General features: G+C 45.0%; 1 protein-coding gene across 1 annotated transcript in view; it reads left to right on the top strand.

The window, feature by feature from the left end:
• Positions 1–19,401, top strand: part of LOC122798602 (1-aminocyclopropane-1-carboxylate synthase-like protein 1) — a 2,974,588-nt gene that overhangs the window by 1,779,756 nt on the left and 1,175,431 nt on the right. Inside the window, exon 9 of the mRNA XM_044067677.1 lies at positions 197–283. Coding sequence (XP_043923612.1) covers positions 197–283 — 87 coding nt within the window. The remainder of the gene's footprint in view (positions 1–196; positions 284–19,401) is intronic.

A 19,401-nucleotide genomic window follows, 5' to 3' on the forward strand; every position in this document is an offset into this window, starting at 1 on the left:
ATTTTTTGACTATCCCTCCTTAGATTATTATTGAACTAACAATGGAAAGTATTAAAATGAAGTAATATACAGGTAAGGGTATTTATTATTCCTTAGAATATGCATGCAGAGATACACAAATACTTGCAATTAAAAAAAAATGATTCCTAAACTGTTGTGCTTATTTTTCAATCTCTTATATCTGTTTTATCTGCAGGCTTAAACTGCATGTGATTATTGATGAAATGTACATGCTGTCTATACATGATGATACCCCATTTACAAGTGTCCTTTCCTTGAAAGAGTAAGTATTTTCTTTTTTCAGTAACTGAACTGGATATTGTTTGTAAAAAAAGATAACATTTTGTAAATACGCTACCTGAGATTTTTACAAATAATCATATGATAATGTCACAGTTGCTAAGAAGTGTTATACTTGCATAGTGTAAAGTGTGTAGCAGTTGTGGCGTGTTAAGCATAGGTGCTGGCAGTCTGAGGAGTAAACAGCAATCTGTATTCTTGCAGAGAATAAATAAATGCTTGAGGAAGGAATGAATAGTGTTTACAAGAGCTGTATGGGATGCTAAAGGTATTTTTAATACATTTGTTAGCAGAGTAAGCCCACTGGACACAAATGTCTCTTCTTATGGGCAATCCTGGGACACTGTCTGGTCAAATGACCTTTTCAGAGTTGCGCAGTAGGCAAATGGAGGTGCAGTGATTAAATTCTATCTCTTTGACTACAAGAGAAATCTTTTAAATAGCTCAGAGCCTTCATCCTGTGCAGTGCTAGAAGCTGTTTGTGTGTGTACGTGTGTGTGTTTGTATTTGTGTTTTTGAGCTTATGAAGTGTTCTGCCACCTATATCCTCTTCTCCTCTTTGCCTCATTCTTAGATCTATTTTGCATACCTATTATTTGACTACTGAGTTCATCTATAGTGTCTTCCTTTTTATCTCTCCCAGTGTTTACATACCCACTCTTAAGAGCAAATTCTGCCTTACTCCTACTCTCTTTTACTGTAATATATATTAAAAATATATATTAATTGCTAATGAACTAGATACAGCAATGCATCTATAAATTCAGTCTGAATACACACAGTGTGTAAACTAGATCACATCCTCAAGCTCTCTTTCTTATTTAATGGCCTTTAGACAACTCTGCGATATCAGAAGTGAATTAAGTACTTGCAGAACTGAAGAACATATATTGCTAAGGTGATAAAATGCAAATGCTTTTAAGAATTTATGTATTTAAAAAAAGTACATAATTGTAATGTATAATGGCAATGGACAATTCTACACCATCAGAAATGATTTTGCAAGAAGAATGCTTAACAGAACATTGGAAGTTCTGGATTCAGAAATTCCATTTATCCTTTGGAGCAAATAGATTTGCTAAGAAGCTTGAAATTTTGTGTTACAATGTGCTGCATTCCTGTATACTTTATAAAGGTACTTAAAGATCATGTTTGAAAGCTCAGAATAGCAGTACATTTTCTTTTTATAAACAAATTGTGTTGTGCAGCCTTTAAAAATATAAATTGCTTCCCAACATGGAAGACACATGTACTGAGATATGTTTATGGCATTAATATATGGCATTAATTTATACTTTGTCAATTACATAGCTAATTTACAATTACTTACCCTATGTTAATCCAGCTCTAATTATATCGGAGTAGCATAGGGTAAGTAATTGTAAATTAACTATGTAATTGCCGTACTATTAAATTAACAATTTGGCAGAAAAAATAGTCATTAGTTTGGAAAAAATATTTAAAAAATATTTTATCTGTAAATGGGTGTGCAATGACCTTTGGTGTATAAAAAATGTGTTTGCATGCATAAAGATGCATGCAAACATTTTCTGTATACAAAAACAAAAGGTTGATCTGATGCTGTCATTTCATTCGTTAAGTGTTGGGTTTGGATCTGACTCGGGCACTTTCTACACCTTGTGGAACACTGAAACTCTCAAGCTCCTCTCTTACCCATAATGCCATGGTCACCTAACGTATCACAGATCTCATTTGTCGCTGTGGCATACAGATGTACTCACTGCAAATTCTTGGATTTACTTAACTAGTTAATCTGATGTTGTCATTTTCATTTCTTCCTCAACGAATGGTTCAGATCCTATCCTCAGATCTGACTCGGCCACTTTGTCTAGATTCTAGAATCAAATCTCGAGCTCTCCCCTTACCCATAATGCCCTGACCACTGTGTTACCGCAGATCTCGTTTGCCACGCTACAGTTCGATCGGGATTGTGATCTCTCAAGCTCGTTGTGGGTTTAGTTACTGTAAAACTTACATGTTTTGTCATAAAATCTTCTTTCCTTTCAGTTATTTACTAGTATGTCCTTTACTCTTTATCTGTACTAGTCTAGCTACTGAATTTAAGAATTTATCTGATGTTGTCAATCTTCATTCATTCTTGACGAATGACACTCAGTTACGATCCTTGAAACCTACTCGGCCGTTACACAGCTCGCTCCAGCCAAAAACTCTCGAGCTAAGACTTTTACCCACAATCCCCCTCTCTGTATTACCTCAGATCTCATTTGCCGCTCTGTCAGCAAGATGCATCATGTGTTGCTCCGTTTAGTTGTACTATGGTTGTTACAGCTTTCAAAATGGCAGAAAAGCTTAAGGGCACTTCAAGGATTTAAACAGTGCCAAGAAAGTGGAAGAAAGATGCCCAGTTCTGATGGGCATCTTTTGTGTGGTTATTGCCTAGGAGCTTCTCATCTAGACCAAAATTGTGACGTCTGCCAGGCCTTTAATAACCGGACCTTGGTCGAGCATCAGAATAAGCTCATTTTGAGGGGCTTGTTAAAAAATACTTTTAGCAAAACTTTGTCCAAGTCTCATCGTCCTAAATCAGTCAGAGGGGGTGCTTAGATGGAAGACACCGTCCGCGAGGAAGAGGTGGCCCTCCGAAACCAGAGTTCCAGAAAGTTCTTTTCTGGACAACCCTACCAGCACTCTTGAAAGGAAGCCTGATTGTTCACCTCTGGAAGCCGTCAGGGGAAGACTCTCACTGTACTCAACAGCCTGGCAACAAATAACCTCCGATACTACAGTGCAGAGAATCATTACCAGAGGCTATTACATCCCCCTTCACCCTTTTCCTAAGATCACTGAGAAAAATCCCTGATGTTCCACCCAATCAGAGGGCTCAAGTAGCCACAGAAGTTCAAAAGCTGCTAGAAAAAAAGAATCATCCAAGATGTCCCGCCAGACCAGATAGAATCTGGATTTTACTCCAGGTTCTTTTTAGTGCCAAAGAAAACGGAGGACTGGAGGCCAATATTGGACCTCAGTCTTCTGAACAAGTTTGTTCAGCAGATGAAATTCCAGATGGTTATGGTTCAGTCTCTTCTCCCCTTTCTAGGGGAAAACGATTGGTTGTGCTCTATAGACCAGCAAGATGGGTATTACCACATAAAGATGGACAAACTCTCAAGCAGCTATCTCCGCTTTCGGCTAGGGGCCAGTCATTGTCAGTTCAGAGAGCTGCCCTATGGTCTCATCACAGCCCCCACAGTGTTCACCAAATGCATGGCAGCAGTCATGGCTCACATGAGACTACATGGATTCCGTGTGTTTCCTTATCTAGATGATTGGCTCCTCACTGCCCCTACCAGGCATCTACTGTTCAAACCACAGACTTCATCATACATTTCTTCAATGCCCTGGGTATAACAGTCAACAAAGATAAGTCACAGCTGTCTCCCACTCAGGACTTGGAATTCATAGAAGCTGCCCCCAACATGGTTTCATGTATAGCTTCTCTACCCTTTCACAGGCTTCAAAAGATAAGGTGTCAAGTACAGCTCATTTTAATAAACAACAAAGTGCCTGTTCTTCTTGTCCTTCAAGCCTTAGGATCTGTGGCGGCCATCACCCTGGTATCCTTGGCAAGATTTCACATGAGGCTACTTCAATGGATTCTGGCTGCCCAGTGGTCTATCCTATCTCATCCAATGACTCACCCAATCTTAGTAACAGGACATTGTAAAAAGGCTCTATCCTGGTGGATACAGTCAGAAGAAATCTTTGTTCTCCCACAACCCAAGGTCATATTGACCACGGACACCTCCCAGATGGGGTGGGGCAGCATTATCTGGGAAGAACAGTCCAAGGCACTTGGTCTTCACAAGCGGCCAACTTACACATCAGTGTACTGGAGAGAAAGCAGTGCTGCTAGTGTTGCAAGCCTTTCAATCTGCTCTTCCTCTGGGAACAGTTGTGATCCAGTCAGACAACTTGTCAGTGGTTTGGTACTTCAACAAACAGGGTGGAACCAAATCCTACCCCCTTTACTGGGAAGCCCTCAGAGTTTGGCAGTGGGCGGGGGAGTTCCAATGTGATAGCGGACAAGCTGAGCAGACACATTCTACTGCCTCACGAGTGGTCTCGATATCCCAAAGTGGCAAAGAAATCGTTTGCCAATGGGGCCAGCCTTGCTGCCATCTCTTTGCCTCTCCAACCAACAACAAGTGCAACAGCTACTTTGCCCTAATCCCCACTCAGGGGGAGTCCCCTTGAGATGCTGTCCTTCTCAATTGGCCCTCGGGTCTTCTTTATGCCTTTCACCATTTTCCCTCCTACCCCTCTTCCTAAAGAAAGCCCAAAGGTTGCGAAGCAAAGTGATTCTCATTGCCCCCTTCTGGCCCTGGGAAATGTGGTTCCCCTTTCTTTGGCCTTATTTGATTTACCATCCCTGGATTATGGAGCCAGTCCCAGACCTGGTGTCTCACCTGCAGGGATTGGTGCATGCCGATCTATGCTCTGTCAAGCTCACAGCTTGGTTCCTCCAATTCCGTTAGTTGCCAGACAATAATATAACCTTCATGCAAAAAATTCTTCTGGCTTCCCATAGACCTTCCATCAGGAGACTCTATTCCAGTAAATGGAAGAGATTTTCAATTTGAGCTTCTGAAAGCAATTTAGACCCTTTTTCGGCACCTGTTGGAAAAGGTTTGGAATTTTTATCCACCCTTTTTGATCAAGGAGCTTCTGCTTCCCCCATTAGAATTCAGTTTGCAGCCATTTCTAATTTTCACAATGGATACAACCATTCTTTAATTTCCCATTGCCGGTGCAAGGTCTTCCTAAAAGGTGCCTTACATCTAAATCCTCCATTCAAAGATCCCTTAGCTCTGTGGGCTCTAACTTTGATTTTGCAATCTTTAGTACTACCTCCATTTGAACCACCCACCCCTTCCCATCTCAAATTCCTTTCCTGGAAAACTCTTTTTGTAAAAGCCATCACTTCCACCAGAAGAGTGTCTGAGATCCAGGCATTATGTGCAACACCCCTGTATATCACTTTTCATAAAGACAGGGTGTTATTGAGAACTAACCCTTCCTTTCTTCCTAAGGTGGTCTCTGAATCCAATATTAATCAAACTATTGAGTTACCAGTTTCCTTCCCCAAGTTTTCTAACAAAGGTGAATATTTCATGTGATGTTGTTCTGTCTTGCCTTCATTCTTCCCTGGTTGGGTTTAGAACCGATCCTCGGTTCCGACTCAGCTGTGTAAAAAAACTCGAGGTCTTCTGCTGGCTCGTGGCTGTATCCCTATCCCATCATGCCCTAGGAGAGTTTCCCAGATCTCGTTTGCAGCTAACAAGATCAGGTGTTCTCCATTTTTTTTCTTTTAATATTTTGAAATAATTGTGTTTTAAGATTTATAGTATTTAGTACATAGTTCTCAACTTAGTGTGCTCAATCTGTGGCTGTTGCTGCGATTGGCTGTCATTTTCTTCTCTAGGCCATTTTACTTCTTCCCTATCCTTTTTATACTCTCTTCTATTTGAAATAAGCTTGTTTAAGTTAGAGAGCCTTAAAAAATGTTATATGTATCTGATTAATATTTCCCTGGTAAGCTCATTTTAGTTAGAGAGCTACCGTTGGTCCGTTTAAATTAGAGGGCCTTCTTTCTTTTCCTACTTTTCTCTCAGTGGGTAGATTAATTTTATCTAAAAACTGCCCCCTTTTTTCTAGTTAAATTTCACTGCTTAGGTGTTTGTTGCAAAAAATATATATTTTTTTAATAGTAGTAATTTTTCTTGGATTTATTGTTGTTGGTTGCCATTGATATTACAATATCTGAGTATCCTAAAGAATCCAAACCCTCGGGGTTCAAAAAATGTGTTAAATGTAATCAAGAAATGTCTTTAACTGATGGTCATACAGTTTGTGTGTACTGTCTTTGCGCAGTCCCTCTCCAGGAATCATGTGCCATTTGCCATGCATTCAGTAGCAGACTGTTGTTGGAAAGGAAAAATAAGTTAATGTTGAGAGGGTTACTAAAAACTCCCTTCACAGAAGCAATTCAGGGGGGTCAGAGTATGCCGAAATTACCCAAATCCCCATCTTCCAAGAACTGAGATATCAGGAAAAAGATCTTTTACTTCTTCTACTCATTCATAGCTGACAAAGAAATTGGCTAAAGAGTCTTCCCCTGACCTGAAGAGTGTCGGACCCGAAAAACCTTCCTCCTTTGCTTCTGCTGTGGTTTTGGTGCCAACGGAGTTTCAAATACAGAGCAGGTCCCTGGAACCGGTCTCCCCAACCCTGAGATCTCCATTGCTCCAATGAGTCAGATCTCCTACTCCCTCCTCTCGATCATCCAGAAGCCTCTCCGATGATGATGTGGATAGTGTATTGTGGAGACTTTTGAAGACACTGGTGCTGGCCAAACTACTGTCAACTCCAACCCAGAGGGATTCGGAGATGACAAAGACCACCCCCTCCATCAATTCCTCCTCTGATTTAGTCCAGGACCTCGGAGCTGGAGTGTCTGGAACTGGTTGTAGTGGAACCCTCAGACCCGATACCCGCACCAGGATCTTTGGGCCTGGCTACTTCTCCAACTTCCTCAGTTCCGTCTGAACTCGAGGGGTCTGGGAACTGATGCTGTCCGATTGGGTCTGGGGAGGAGAGACAGGTTGGACGGTTGTCTGATCCGAACTTGCCTCTCGAGGCTTTGACACGGGTGAGCTCGGCTCCTACATCGGCCTCGAAGCCAACCGCCTTGGATCTGGGGATGCCTTCTGCTTCTTTGTGGCCAGGAGCTTCCTCGGATCAGGGACAGGGGGCCTTAGAGGTGATGAGGAGAGTGCTGTCACCACTGACAACTCCACTTCCAGGTACAGGCATTCTTCCCCCAAAGGCGCCAGTGTCTGTCTCAGTACCATCACATCCACACAGACATGGAGACCCAAAGCCTCAGGATGCCCCATTGAGTGAAGTCCTCTCTTCCAAAACCTCTCTGGAATACCCTCCCAAAGAGGTCCCTCAAAAGAGATTATGCATTTAGACTCCTCAGAGGAGTCCATCACTTTGGATATGGACCTCGATGAATCTTAATAGTCACCCTCTGAGGATGCTTCCTTCACAGACATCCTAGAAATCCTAAAACAGAGAGGTGGCTGGAAGTCCATCAACCCTTCTGAGGAGGAGTCTGTATACCTGGAGGCTTTTGGGTCTCGCCCTTCCACCTCTTGGGTGTCTCCACCTTTTGACGAACTCATGAACGTAGTTAGTCTAAAGGCGTGGAAGTCTCCAGACTCAGTGGAACCTGTTCTTCAGAGGCCAAATAAGTTTATTTCTGCACCTTCGGCCAAGGAGTTTCTCACTAAGGATGTCCCAGTAGATGCTGTGGTGATGGCAGCAGCCACCAAACGGAACTTTCAGAAATATCCATGTCTGTCCATCCACCGAACAAGGAGTCTCATACGATGGACAGATATGGCAAGCACATGTTCTCTTCAGTGATATTTGCACTCAGATCGCTGAATTATCTAGCTGATTTTACTAGGTTGCAGAGAGATCTCCTGAAAGAGCTAAGAGATACTCCCATTCCCTTGATAGCCAAACTTCTTCAGAAAGCCAGCTCATTGGGAAGCAGTCTGATTCTAATCGCCCCATACTGGCCTAGTCAAATTTGGTTTCCCTTCCTTTGGCCTCATCTCAAGGAGAAGGCGTGGATTCTGGACCCAGTTCAGACCCATGCGTCGGGAATGCCCCACCCCTCTCTTCAGACCCTCAAATTGACAGCTTGGCTTCTCCAATTCCAAATATAGCTAGGCTCCCTAAACTTTCCCCTTCTGTCAAACATATCTTGATCTCATCTCATAAAGCTTCAACTAGAAAAGTTTACATGAGCAAATGGAAAAGATTTTCTTCCTGGGCATTAAGTAACCACATTAATCCCTTTTTTGCTCCTATAGGCTCTATTCTTGAATTTCTAACAAAGCTGTTTAATGAAGGTGCAGCTGCAGCCACCATTCAAGTCCAGTTAGCAGCGATATCTAATTTTCATATAAGTGATTTAGCCCCAAATTTGATGTCTCACAGACTATGCAAAGCCTTCCTGAAGGGAATGATTTTGCTAAGACCACCTATTAAAACCCCGCTACCAACATGGGACCTAAACTTTGTTTTGTCCTGTTTGATTCTTCCCCCTTTGAACCTGCAACATCCTGTGATCTAAAGTTCTTGACATGGAAAACAATTATTTTGGTTGCCATCACTTCTGCAAGAAGGGTTTCAGAGCTGCAAGCATTATCGATAAAGCCCCCCTACATGCTTTTCCACAAAGACAGAGTATCCCTTCAAACGAACCCATCCTTCCTAACCAAAGTATGCTGACAGTCTAATTTAAATCAGTCCATAGAACTACCAGTGTTCTTTCCCAACTATGGCAACAAGGCAGAATATATGCTACACCAACTAGATCTACACAGACAATTATGTTTCTACTTACATAGGACAAAGGAATTCAGAAAATCTGACCAACTATTTGTTTCATTTTCGGAAGCTAAGAAAGGTGCTCCTGTCTCTAAGATCACACTTTCAAAATGGCTATCAGATTTTATTACATTTACATACAAATTTAACAACAAAGATCTTCCCTGTAAAGTTAAGGGTCACTCTACAAGAGCTATAGCAGCTTCTTCTGCCTTTTGTGCTAGACTACCATTTGATACCATTTGTGCTGCTGCAACATTGGCAAGGCCTCATACCTTTATCAGTCAAAGTGGATTTGGCCTCCAGGACAAGGGCCTCCTTTGGGTCCACTGTTCTGAAGAATATTCTCCCGTGAGCTGCCCAAGAAGTATGGTGCTAGGGACGCTGTCCCAACCAGTGAAGAATGAAGGTGAGATAGGACAACATCGCATAAAGAAGTTATGTACTCAACATAACGTTCCATGTATGTTGTCCATCTTACCTTCATTCTTACATCCCTCCCTCCTTCCCTCAGCCATTTGGCTTCTGGAGGACCAAGCAGTCACATTTGGCAAATAATGTTCTCTGACCTTCTTCATTGTTATATAAAGTATCAAATAGTCCATTAGGAAATTATTAATGTTATGTTGTCCTATCTCACCTTCATTTTTAGTGTATGGGGTCGGAACCGATCCTCTGTTCTGACTCGGCCGTATACTAAAGGTCGAGGACTTCCACTGGCTCGTGGCTGTATCTCTATCCCATCATGCTGTAGTGAAGCTCCCCAGATCTTGTTTGCCGCTAAACAGCTCGGAGGCTTCCATCTTGGGTCTGGCTATGTGATCAACATTTTTATTACTTTTTTACCTTTATTATCCCTTTGTTATTGGAAAATATGTCTTGTTCACTTAAATATAGATGTGACATTGTTCAATCTCACCGTTTGTTCTTACACACGGGTTCGGAGCCAATCCTCGGCTCTGAGTCGGCCGCATCACAAGCTCTGCATCGAAGAGAAGCTCGAGACTCAGTGTGTATCCCATGATCCTCCCTGCTGTCCCTCAGATCTAGTTTGCCGCTGCAGCTGATCACATCGAGAGAGCTCGGGCCAGTAATTTTATATATATATATATATATATATATATATATATATATATATATATATAGACAGGTTTAGTGTGTGTGTACATGTTTAAACAAGTTTTGTTACCTTTAGAGGCTGTATAGTCAGGGCTCTGGCAGTTAGTTTTAGTAGATCTTTTGTAAAGTTTTTTTCCTAGTATTTAACCACTTAATATTGTGTGCAGTGTTTCATATTTACTCGTAATATATAGATATATTTACATAGTTAAATTAGGACTATTATATTTTTAGTAACCTAGGCTTATAGAGTTGTTATCATAATCCTTTCCTTGCTTGGCAAGTTGCTTTATGTCAAATATGTCTGAAAAAGCTAAATCTGGATTTAAAAGGTGCCAGTGTGGACAAAAGATGTCCATCACCGACAATCATGCTTCCTGCATCTACTGTCTTGGCCCTCTCCACCTGCAGGAGGATTGTTCTATTTGCCACTCCTTCAGTGGAAGGGTCATGATGGAAAGGCGCAGAAAGCTGATAGACAGAGGCTTAATCAAGCCAGACTTCTTGGAAGCCTTGGAGAAGGCTGACCAAACTTCTAGGTCTTCGAAGGGGTCGAAGACGTCGAAGGTGTCGGAGCCCAGGTCCTCGGCTCCGAGCACCTCTTCCAAAGTTCGTTCGCTGGCTCCACAGACCTCGGGGCCGGGCATCGAACGATTACCTTTGATCGAGCCCCAGGTCTTGGAACCGGTGTCGGAGCTGCCTCCACCGTCGATTCTTCGATTGGTGCCGTCTTCGGCCCCTTCGACCCGTTCTTCCAGGCCTTTATCCGAAACTGACGTGGACCGTGTGGTGCAGAAGCTTATGGAGAACACGGCTCTGTCCAAGCTAATTGCGGTTTCGTCCCAATTGGTGTCGAAACTGGAAGCCCTCCCTATGTCTCTGACGGATCCTCCTTCGAGACCTATCCAGTCTTAGGAGCCGGGAGAAGATGAACTGATGACAGTGGAACCCTCGGTGCCGAAGCCTTCCACTGTGCAATCGGCACCGCTGACTTCGACGCCTTTGGAGCCTATCGAGGAGTCGCAGAGCCGACGGTCTCTCCTTGGTTCCGGGGCTGAGAGCCATACTGAATTTTCGGTCCCAACTCTCCCCCTTGGGGCCTCGGCGCAGATCAGTTCGGCTCCGTCCTCTGGGTCGGAGCCCTTGGTTCCGGTGTCGGGGAGGCTTCCCGGTTCTTCGGATCTGGAGGATTCCTCGGCCCAGGGGTCGGGGGCATTCGATCTTATGAGGAAGGTCTTGTCTGAGAAGACATCTAGGTCATCGGAGTCATCTTCTCCTTCCCCTAAAGGGCCACGTTCTACTTCTGTACCCACGATCCCTCCCAAGCGTAGAGTCCCAACACCTCAGCTAACCCCAGTGGGTGCCCCCTGTTCCTCGGAGGCTTCACCAGATGCCCCCTTTGATGAGGTTCCGAGGAAAAGATTGTGCAAGAGGAGGCACATTGATTCCCCACAGGAATCTCTAACATCTGACACCGATTTGGATGAGGCAGAGAGGGGTCCCCACGTTCCCCCTCTGAGGATGTCTCATTTGCTGACATCCTGGAGATCTTAAGACAGAGGTGTGATTGGCAGTCACTTGCCCCCACTGAAGACAAATCCGTGTTGCTGAAGGTATTTGGGGCTCAACCTTCTACCTCCTGGGTGAGCCCGCCCTTCAACGAGCTAATGGACCTGATAACTCGAAGGGCGTGGGAGACACCAGACACAGTGGAACCAGTGCCTCGGAGACCAAACAAGTACATTACCGCCCCCCAGGACAAGACTTGTCTTACCAAAGGAGTCCCAGTCGATGCTATGGTGGTAGCGGCAGCCACAAAAAAGGAAATGCCCGAAGCATCTTCCTCTGTCCATTCTCCTAATAAGCATTCTAGGACTATGGACAGGTATGGGAAGCGCGTATTTAGCTCAGTGACCTTTTTCATCTGTTCGGTGAACTACATGATGCATTTTACGCGACTTCAGAGGGATCTCATTAAAGAGCTGGGAGATACCCTCCAGGGTAACACAGATGCTGCTGTCTCGGACAAAGTGACAGCACAGCTAAACACCCTCACTTCAATAGTCAACTCGTCCATGAGGCTCATCTCGTATGCGGCCGAAGGTTCGAGTAGGGCTGCAGCCTCAGCGATTGCTCTACGTAGACAATCCTGGATGCGGCTGTGCTCCTTTGTGGAAGCCTTTAAGTCTTCCTTTGCCAACGCCCCCTTTGATGGTGCCACCTTGTTTGGCCCCAAAGTAAAGGAGACTCTCACTCAGTGCGAGCTAGAAGGTAAGACCCTGTCTGCTATAGGGGTCCATTTTTCCACTCCGACTAGACCATACCCCAAAGGGCAAAGAGGCGGAAAAATGTGGTTCCGTAAGACTCAGGGATCATACCAGGCCACACAGAGTGATGCCCCCTCCAGAGGCAGAGGGGGGGGGATGGAAGACGCCGCCCAGGCGGCAGAGGAGGTCCGCAGCATCAGGGCGACAGGGATACTGTCCCTGGGAAGCCTTTCCAGCACTCCTGAGTGGAGGCCCGACTGTCCTACTCTGGAGGCAGTCGGGTGTCGCTTGGCTTTGTACCCAGAGGCCTGGCTAAACCTTACCTCAGATTCTTGGGTACAAAGCATAGTAACCAGAGGATACAACATTCCATTTATGTCCACCCCCGCACAAAAGAGATTTCCAGATGTTCCACCCCATCTGCGAGATCCAGCAGCCTTAGAAATTACAAAGCTACTTGAAAAAAGAGTCATCCAACCAGTCCCGGTGGACCAGAGATGGTCCGGAACTTACTCAAGGTTCTTTTTAGTTCCAAAAAAGACAGGGGACTGGAGACCAATATTGGATCTCAGCAAACTCAACTCCTTCATGAGGAAGGAAAAGTTCCGGATGGTCACGCTACAATCAATCCTTCCCTTTATACAGAAGGATGACTGGATGTGCTCAATAGATCTCCAGGACGCATACTACCACATCAAAATGGCCAGAGCGTCCAGCGATTACCTGCGCTTCCGGCTGGGGGCCAGTCATTTCCAATTTCGAGCGCTGCCCTTTGGTCTCACCTCAGCCCCCAGGGTGTTCACCAAATGCATGGCAGTAGTAGCGTCTCACCTAAGACGGCTAGGATTCAGGGTGTTTCCGTATCTGGACGACTGGCTCCTTACCGCTACAACCAAGCATCGTCTTGTACAAGCCAGGGACTACACACTCAGCCTCTGTTCCCATTTAGGACTTTCAGTCAACTTCGAAAAGTCTACCTTATCGCCCTCACAGCGTATCTCATTTATAGGGGCAGAGTTGGATACAACAGCAACGGTGATAAAACTTCCCCTGATAAGGGTGTCAGCTCTCAGGGATCAGATCGCTATTCTCCTACAGAGCAGAAAAGTCCCCGCCGCGCAAGTGTTGAAAGTCCTAGACCTGATGGCGGCTTCTCTTATTGCAGTTCCTCTGGGCAGAATGCACATGAGGGTTCTACAGTGGCTGCTCTTCGCGCAGTGGTCGTTCCAGGATCTCCCCTTCTCACACAACATATTGATCACGGAGTCTTGCAAGCGGGATCTTCAATGATGGATAAACAGTCAAGATCTGACAATATGTCGTCCCTTTGTCCTGCCCAGCCCTACAGCCACCATAACCACGGACGCTTCCCTGATGGGGTGGGGGTGGGGGGGCTTTTTCAGGGAAGAACAGTCCAAGGAGAATGGTCCAAAACAGAGTACAATCTGCACATCAATGTCCTGGAGTTGAGAGCAGTGTTTCTGGCGTTGCAACACTTTCACGAATCTTTGCCTCTGGGAACAATAGCAGCTCAGATGGACAATATGTCAGTGGTCTGGTACATAAACAAACAAGACGGAACCAGGTCTTACCCGTTATGCAGAGAGGCCCTGAGAATTTGGCAATGGGCTGCATCCACGGGTCGCTTTCTGATAGCAACGCACATCCCAGGGTCATCCAACATTATTGCGGACAGGCTGAGCAGAGTCATCCTGTTACCACACGAGTGGTCCCTGAAAATTCAAGTGGCGGAAAAGATTTTCCACAGATGGGGCCAGCCTTGCTGTGATCTATTTGCATCCCCTTTGAATGCCAAATGCAGAAGCTACTTTGCCCTACTTCCCCCTCCGGGGAGTGTCCCCAGGGACGATCTAGTGCACGATTGACCCCCCGGGGCTCCTGTACGCATTTCCCCCTGTTCCTCTCATACCCAAATTTCTTCAGAAAGCCAGGAACATGGACAGGATGATCATCCTGATAGCACCGTTTTGGCCTCGACAGATCTGGTTTCCCTTCCTTCGATCCCATCAGATAGAGGAACCTTGGATTGTGAACCCAGTGCCAGACCTATTGACTCACTTGTCGGGAGTTCCTCATCCATCCCTTCAATCCATCAAATTAACAGCTTGGCTGCTCCGTTTCCCTGTTTAGCCAGGTCGAACCTTTTGTCCTCTGCAGTACAACACATTATAATTTCTTCTCATAAAGCCTCCACCAGAAAGCTATACAGGAGCAAATGGAAGCGCTTTGTGTGTTGGGCATCAGATCACGTTATTGATCCCCTGGTAACCCCGATACACAAAATATTGAAATTCTTATCCATTCTTTTTCATGAAGGGGCTTCTACATCCACCATAAGAATACAGTTAGCGGCCATATCTAACTTCCATGTAGGTGAAGGTGGTAAGGCCTTCATGAAGGGTACTTTCCACCTTCGCCCACCCATTCGAGAGCCAATCTTCCCATGGAACCTAAACTTGATGTTGTCCCAGCTTATGCTAGCGCCCTTCGAGCCTGTGTCATCGTGTCCACTTAAGTTTTTGTCATGGAAGACCCTTTCTTTTATTGCTGTTACCTCAGCTCGAAGAATTTCGGAGCTACAGGCCTTGTCAGTGAGACCACCTTACATGATTTTCCATCCAGACAGAGTTTCCTTATGCACAAACCCGTCGTTTCTCCCCAAAGTCTGTTCTGTGTTAAATATTAACCAATCTATAGAACTCCCTACGTTTTTCAAAAACCATTCAAATAAATTGGAATACATGTTGCACAAATTGGATGTACATAGGCAACTGAGATTTTACCTAGACAGAACTAAAGCTTACAGGAAGTCTGATCAGCTGTTTGTGTCATTCGCAGACAGTAGGAAAGGCATGGCGGTATCAAAGGGTACCTTATCCAAGTGGCTATCGGAGTGCATCAATTTTGTTCATTCAGCTGCTAATCAACCACTACCATTCAAATCTAAGGCTCATTCTACTAGGGCCATTTCTACTTCCTTAGCCCTTACCGTTGGACACTATTTGTGCAGCAGCAACGTGGGCAAAGCCTCATACATTTATCACGCATTACAAGGTGGACAAGGCCTCTAAAGACAGGACTTCCTTTGGTTCCACTGTGCTCAGGAACGTTCTTCCGTGAGTCACCCAGGGTAACGGAGCTAGAGACGCTTCCCATGTGTAAGAACAAATGGTGAAATTGAACAATGTCACATAAAGAAGTTATGTCTTACCATAACGTTCCATGTGAATTGTTCATCTCGCCTTTGTTCTTACATTCCCTCCCTTCTTCCCCCATCACGTTCTGGAAGAACTGGTATGACTAGGGTTTGATTGGTCTATTCCTGAATGAGTTACAATATCCTCTCATTGCTAGGTTGCATTCCATCCTTACACATATATGTGTTGTAGTTCCAATGCCTCATTGCTTGGTGTGTGATTGCGTAGGCGTTAGACGCAGTTGGTATTAGAGCCGGCATCCGTCTCTGCACCACACCATCCAGAGACCAGCGTAGACCCTAGTCCTCAGGGTACCCCACTGGGTGAACCAGTCTTCTGAAACCTGTCCAGAATATGCTTCTGATGAGGTCCCTTGTAAGAGACTCTGCAAAAGGAAGCATTTGCACTCCCCAGAGTCAGAAGGGTCCCCACGTTCACCCTCTGAGGATGTCTCCTTCGCAGAAATCCTAGAAATCCTTGAGCAGAGTGGCAGCTGGAAGTCCATCAACCTTTCTGATGAGGAGTCTGTTTACCTGAAACCCTTTGGGTCTCACCCTTCAGCCACTTGGGTGTCCCTGCCTTTTGACGAACTTATGGAACTAGTTAGTTGAAAGGCATGAGAGTCTCCGGATGTAGTGAAGCCTGTCCCTAGGAGGCCAAATAACATAATTGCAGCCCCTTCAAATAGAGACTTCCTGACCAGGGGTTTCCCTGTAGATGCTATGGTGGTGGCTGCAGCCACCAAGAAGGAACTTTCTGAAACATCCTCGTCTGTCCATCCACTGAACAAAGAGTCTCGTACGATGGACAGATATGGGAAGCACATGTTTGCTTCAGTGACTTTTGCACTCAGATCGCCGAACTATCTGACAATTTTACAAGGCTACAAAGAGATCTCCTAAAGGAGTTAGGAGATACTGTCCAAGGTACAGTAGCTGCTGGGCTATCAGCCAAGGTTTCTTTTCAGCTCTCCACCTTAAATTCTGTGGTCAGCACCTCCATGTGGCTCATTTCTTATGCTGCAGATGGAGTGAGCAGAGCAGCGGGTTCAGGAATTTCCCTAAGGAGACATTCCTGGATGCGCTTATGCGACTTTGTGGAACCTTTCAAATCTTCCTTTATTAATGCCCCATTTGATGGCTCGTCCTTGTTCAGGCCGAAAGATAAGGAGAAATTAACTAGGTGTGAACAAGAAGGAAAGACTTTCTCTGCCATAGGAGTGCGTTTTTCCATACCTTCTAGACCTTATCCAAAAGGCCAGAATGGGTGGGGGGGGGGGTGTGGTTTCATAAATCCCAGAGAGTGCTTCAGGACACAAGTGGTGACTCTACCCCTAGGGGCAGAGGGGGAAGTACAAATGGAAGACGCTATCCACGCGGCAGAGGGGGTCCGCAAAACCAGGGCGACTGAGATTCTTTCAGTGGTTGGCCCTTTTAGCTCTCCTGAAGGGAGGCCCGTTTGTCCATTTTCATAGGCAGTCAGAGGTCGATTGTCTTTGTACCTAAAAGCCTGGCTGGAAATAACAAAAGACAAGTGGGTACAAAGTCTCATATCCAGAGGATACTCCATTCCTTTTTCTCTTCCCATCGCAAACATAAAGAAAACCCCAGATGTTCTACCCAGTCAAAGGGATCAAGCAACTCTAGAAATTCAAAAGTTGCTAGAGAAAAGAGTCATCCAAAGAGTCCCTACAGACCAAATAGGATCCAGAACTTACTGAAGATTCTTTTTAGTGCCATAAAGAACAGGGGACTAGAGACCAATTTTGGAACTCAGCAGATTAAACGAATCAGTAAAAAAAAAAACAAGTTCCTGATGGTAACACTGCAGTTGATTTTTCCCTTTTTGTGAAAAGACAATTGGATGTGCTCTATAAACCTCCAGGATGCATACTACCACATAAATATGGACAGGCCATCCAGGAGTCATCTGCACTTCCAGCTGGGAGCCAATCATTACCAGTTCCGAGCTGTGCCCTTTGGTCTCACAACAGCCCCCAGAGTGTTCACCAAGAGCATGGCAGTAGTCACGGCTCACCTGAGACATCTAGGATTCCAAGTGTTTTCATATCTGGACGACGGGCTCCTAACTGCCACCACCAAGCATCTACTACTGCAATCAAGAGACACCACTCTCTCTCTCTCTCTCTCTCTGCTCTTATCTGGGAATCACAATAAATTATGAAAAATATGCCTTGTTGCCATCGCAACATTGGAGCAAATCTAGACATAATAAACATGAAGGCAAAGCTTCCTACAGAGAGAGTCCTAGTTCTGAGACAGCAAGTCTTTAACCCTCTCTCCAAAACAAAAGTACAGGCAAGAACAGTCTTGAAAGTCTTGGGAACCATGGCAGCTATGATAAATTTCATTCCACTAGCATGCATACACATGAGAATTCAACAGTGGCTACTATTCACCCAGTGGCCGTTACAGGAACTACCCATGTCTCACCAAATTGTGTTAACAGAGTCCTGCAAGAAGGACCTTTGCTGGTGGCTTCACTCTAGTCATGTAACATCAAGTCAGCCTTTTCTTCCCTCTCAGCCAGTGGCCACAGTGACCACGGATGCCTCCCAGATAGGGTGGGGGGGGGATTATCTGGGCAGAACAGTTTAAGGCACTTGGCAGGATCACGAGGCCCATTTGCACATCCATATTCTAGAGATGAGAGTGGTGCTTTTGATTTTGCAGGCACTCCAGGACTCTGTCCTGCTGGGATCTTTTGAATACAGACAGACAGCATGTCGGTTGTGTGGTACATAAACAAACAAGGAGGGACCAGGTCTTACTCCCTTTGTCGAGAGGCCGTCAGATTATGGCAGTGGGCGATCTTCTCCCAATGCTTTCTAATAGCGATGCACATCCCGGGGAGCTTCAATGTGATAGCAGACAAACTCAGAGCGATTCTCATGCCTCATGAGTGGTCCCTAAAATAAGAAGCAGCGGAGAGGATCTTCTGCAAATGGGGCCAGACTTTCTATGACCTTTTTACCACTTCCTTGAATGTCAAATGCAGCAGCTATTTTTCCCTGATTCCCCCCCTCCATGGGGAGTCACCAAGGGATGCATTTGTACACGATTGGCCCTCGGGACCCCTTTGTGCCTTTCCTTCCTTTTGACGGGCACCCAAGGTTCTCCAGAAAGCCAACTCTTTGGGAAGTAAGTTGATTCTCATTGCCCAATACTGGCCTCGTCAGATTTGGTTCCCCTTCCTTTGGCCTCATCTTCAGGAGGAGCGGTGGGTTCTGGACCCAGTTCTAGACCTTCTGACTCATACTTCCGGAACGCACCACCCTTATCTTCGAACACTCAAATTGACAGCTTGGATGCTCCAGTTCCAAATATAGCCAGGCTTCCTAACCTCCCTCAGTCGGTCAAGCATATCTTGAACTCTTCTCATAAAGCATCAACAAGAAAATTATATATCAGTAAATGGAAAAGGTTTTCCTCCTGGGCATTGACAAGGCAGATTGATCCCTCCTCTGCTCTTGTAAGGTCTATCCTCAAATTTCTGCAAAACTATTTAATGATGGCGCAACTGCAGCTGACGAGGTGCTTCTTCTACCGGCTCTGGCAGGTTAGTAAGTTTTCTTGTTTAAAAACTTCAAATTCTACCCCTATTTTTTTCTATTTAGCTTAGTTTTTATACAGAGTATTCCCTTGGTTTAAATCGGGTCCCCTTTGTGTTAGAATTCCCTTTGTATCCCCTTTTTAACTTTTCGGCCTTTGGCCCACTCCCTCTTTTTTCCCTGTCCTTTCAGTCTGACTGGATTTTTATTTGATTAAAGAGTGTGTCTGTGTGTTGTGTTTGTGTTTTTTTTTTTCACACAGCTTTTCAGGATGTCTAAAGACTCCAAGGTCTCAGGCTTCAAGAAGTGTGATTCGTGCTGTCAGAAAATGTCTTTGACAGACGGTCACACTTCTTGTGTCTATTGCCTGGGACCTTTGCAACTGCAGGACTCATGTGCTGTTTGCCATGCATTCAGCCCTAGAGTCATGCAGGAACGCAAAAACAAGTTAATTCTTTGAGGCTTGTTAAAGCCTGAA

Source organism: Protopterus annectens, chromosome 3.part1 (genome assembly GCF_019279795.1).
Source record: "Protopterus annectens isolate FY-2018-M chromosome 3.part1, PAN1.0, whole genome shotgun sequence".
In the NCBI taxonomy this organism is placed as follows: domain Eukaryota; kingdom Metazoa; phylum Chordata; order Ceratodontiformes; family Protopteridae; genus Protopterus; species Protopterus annectens.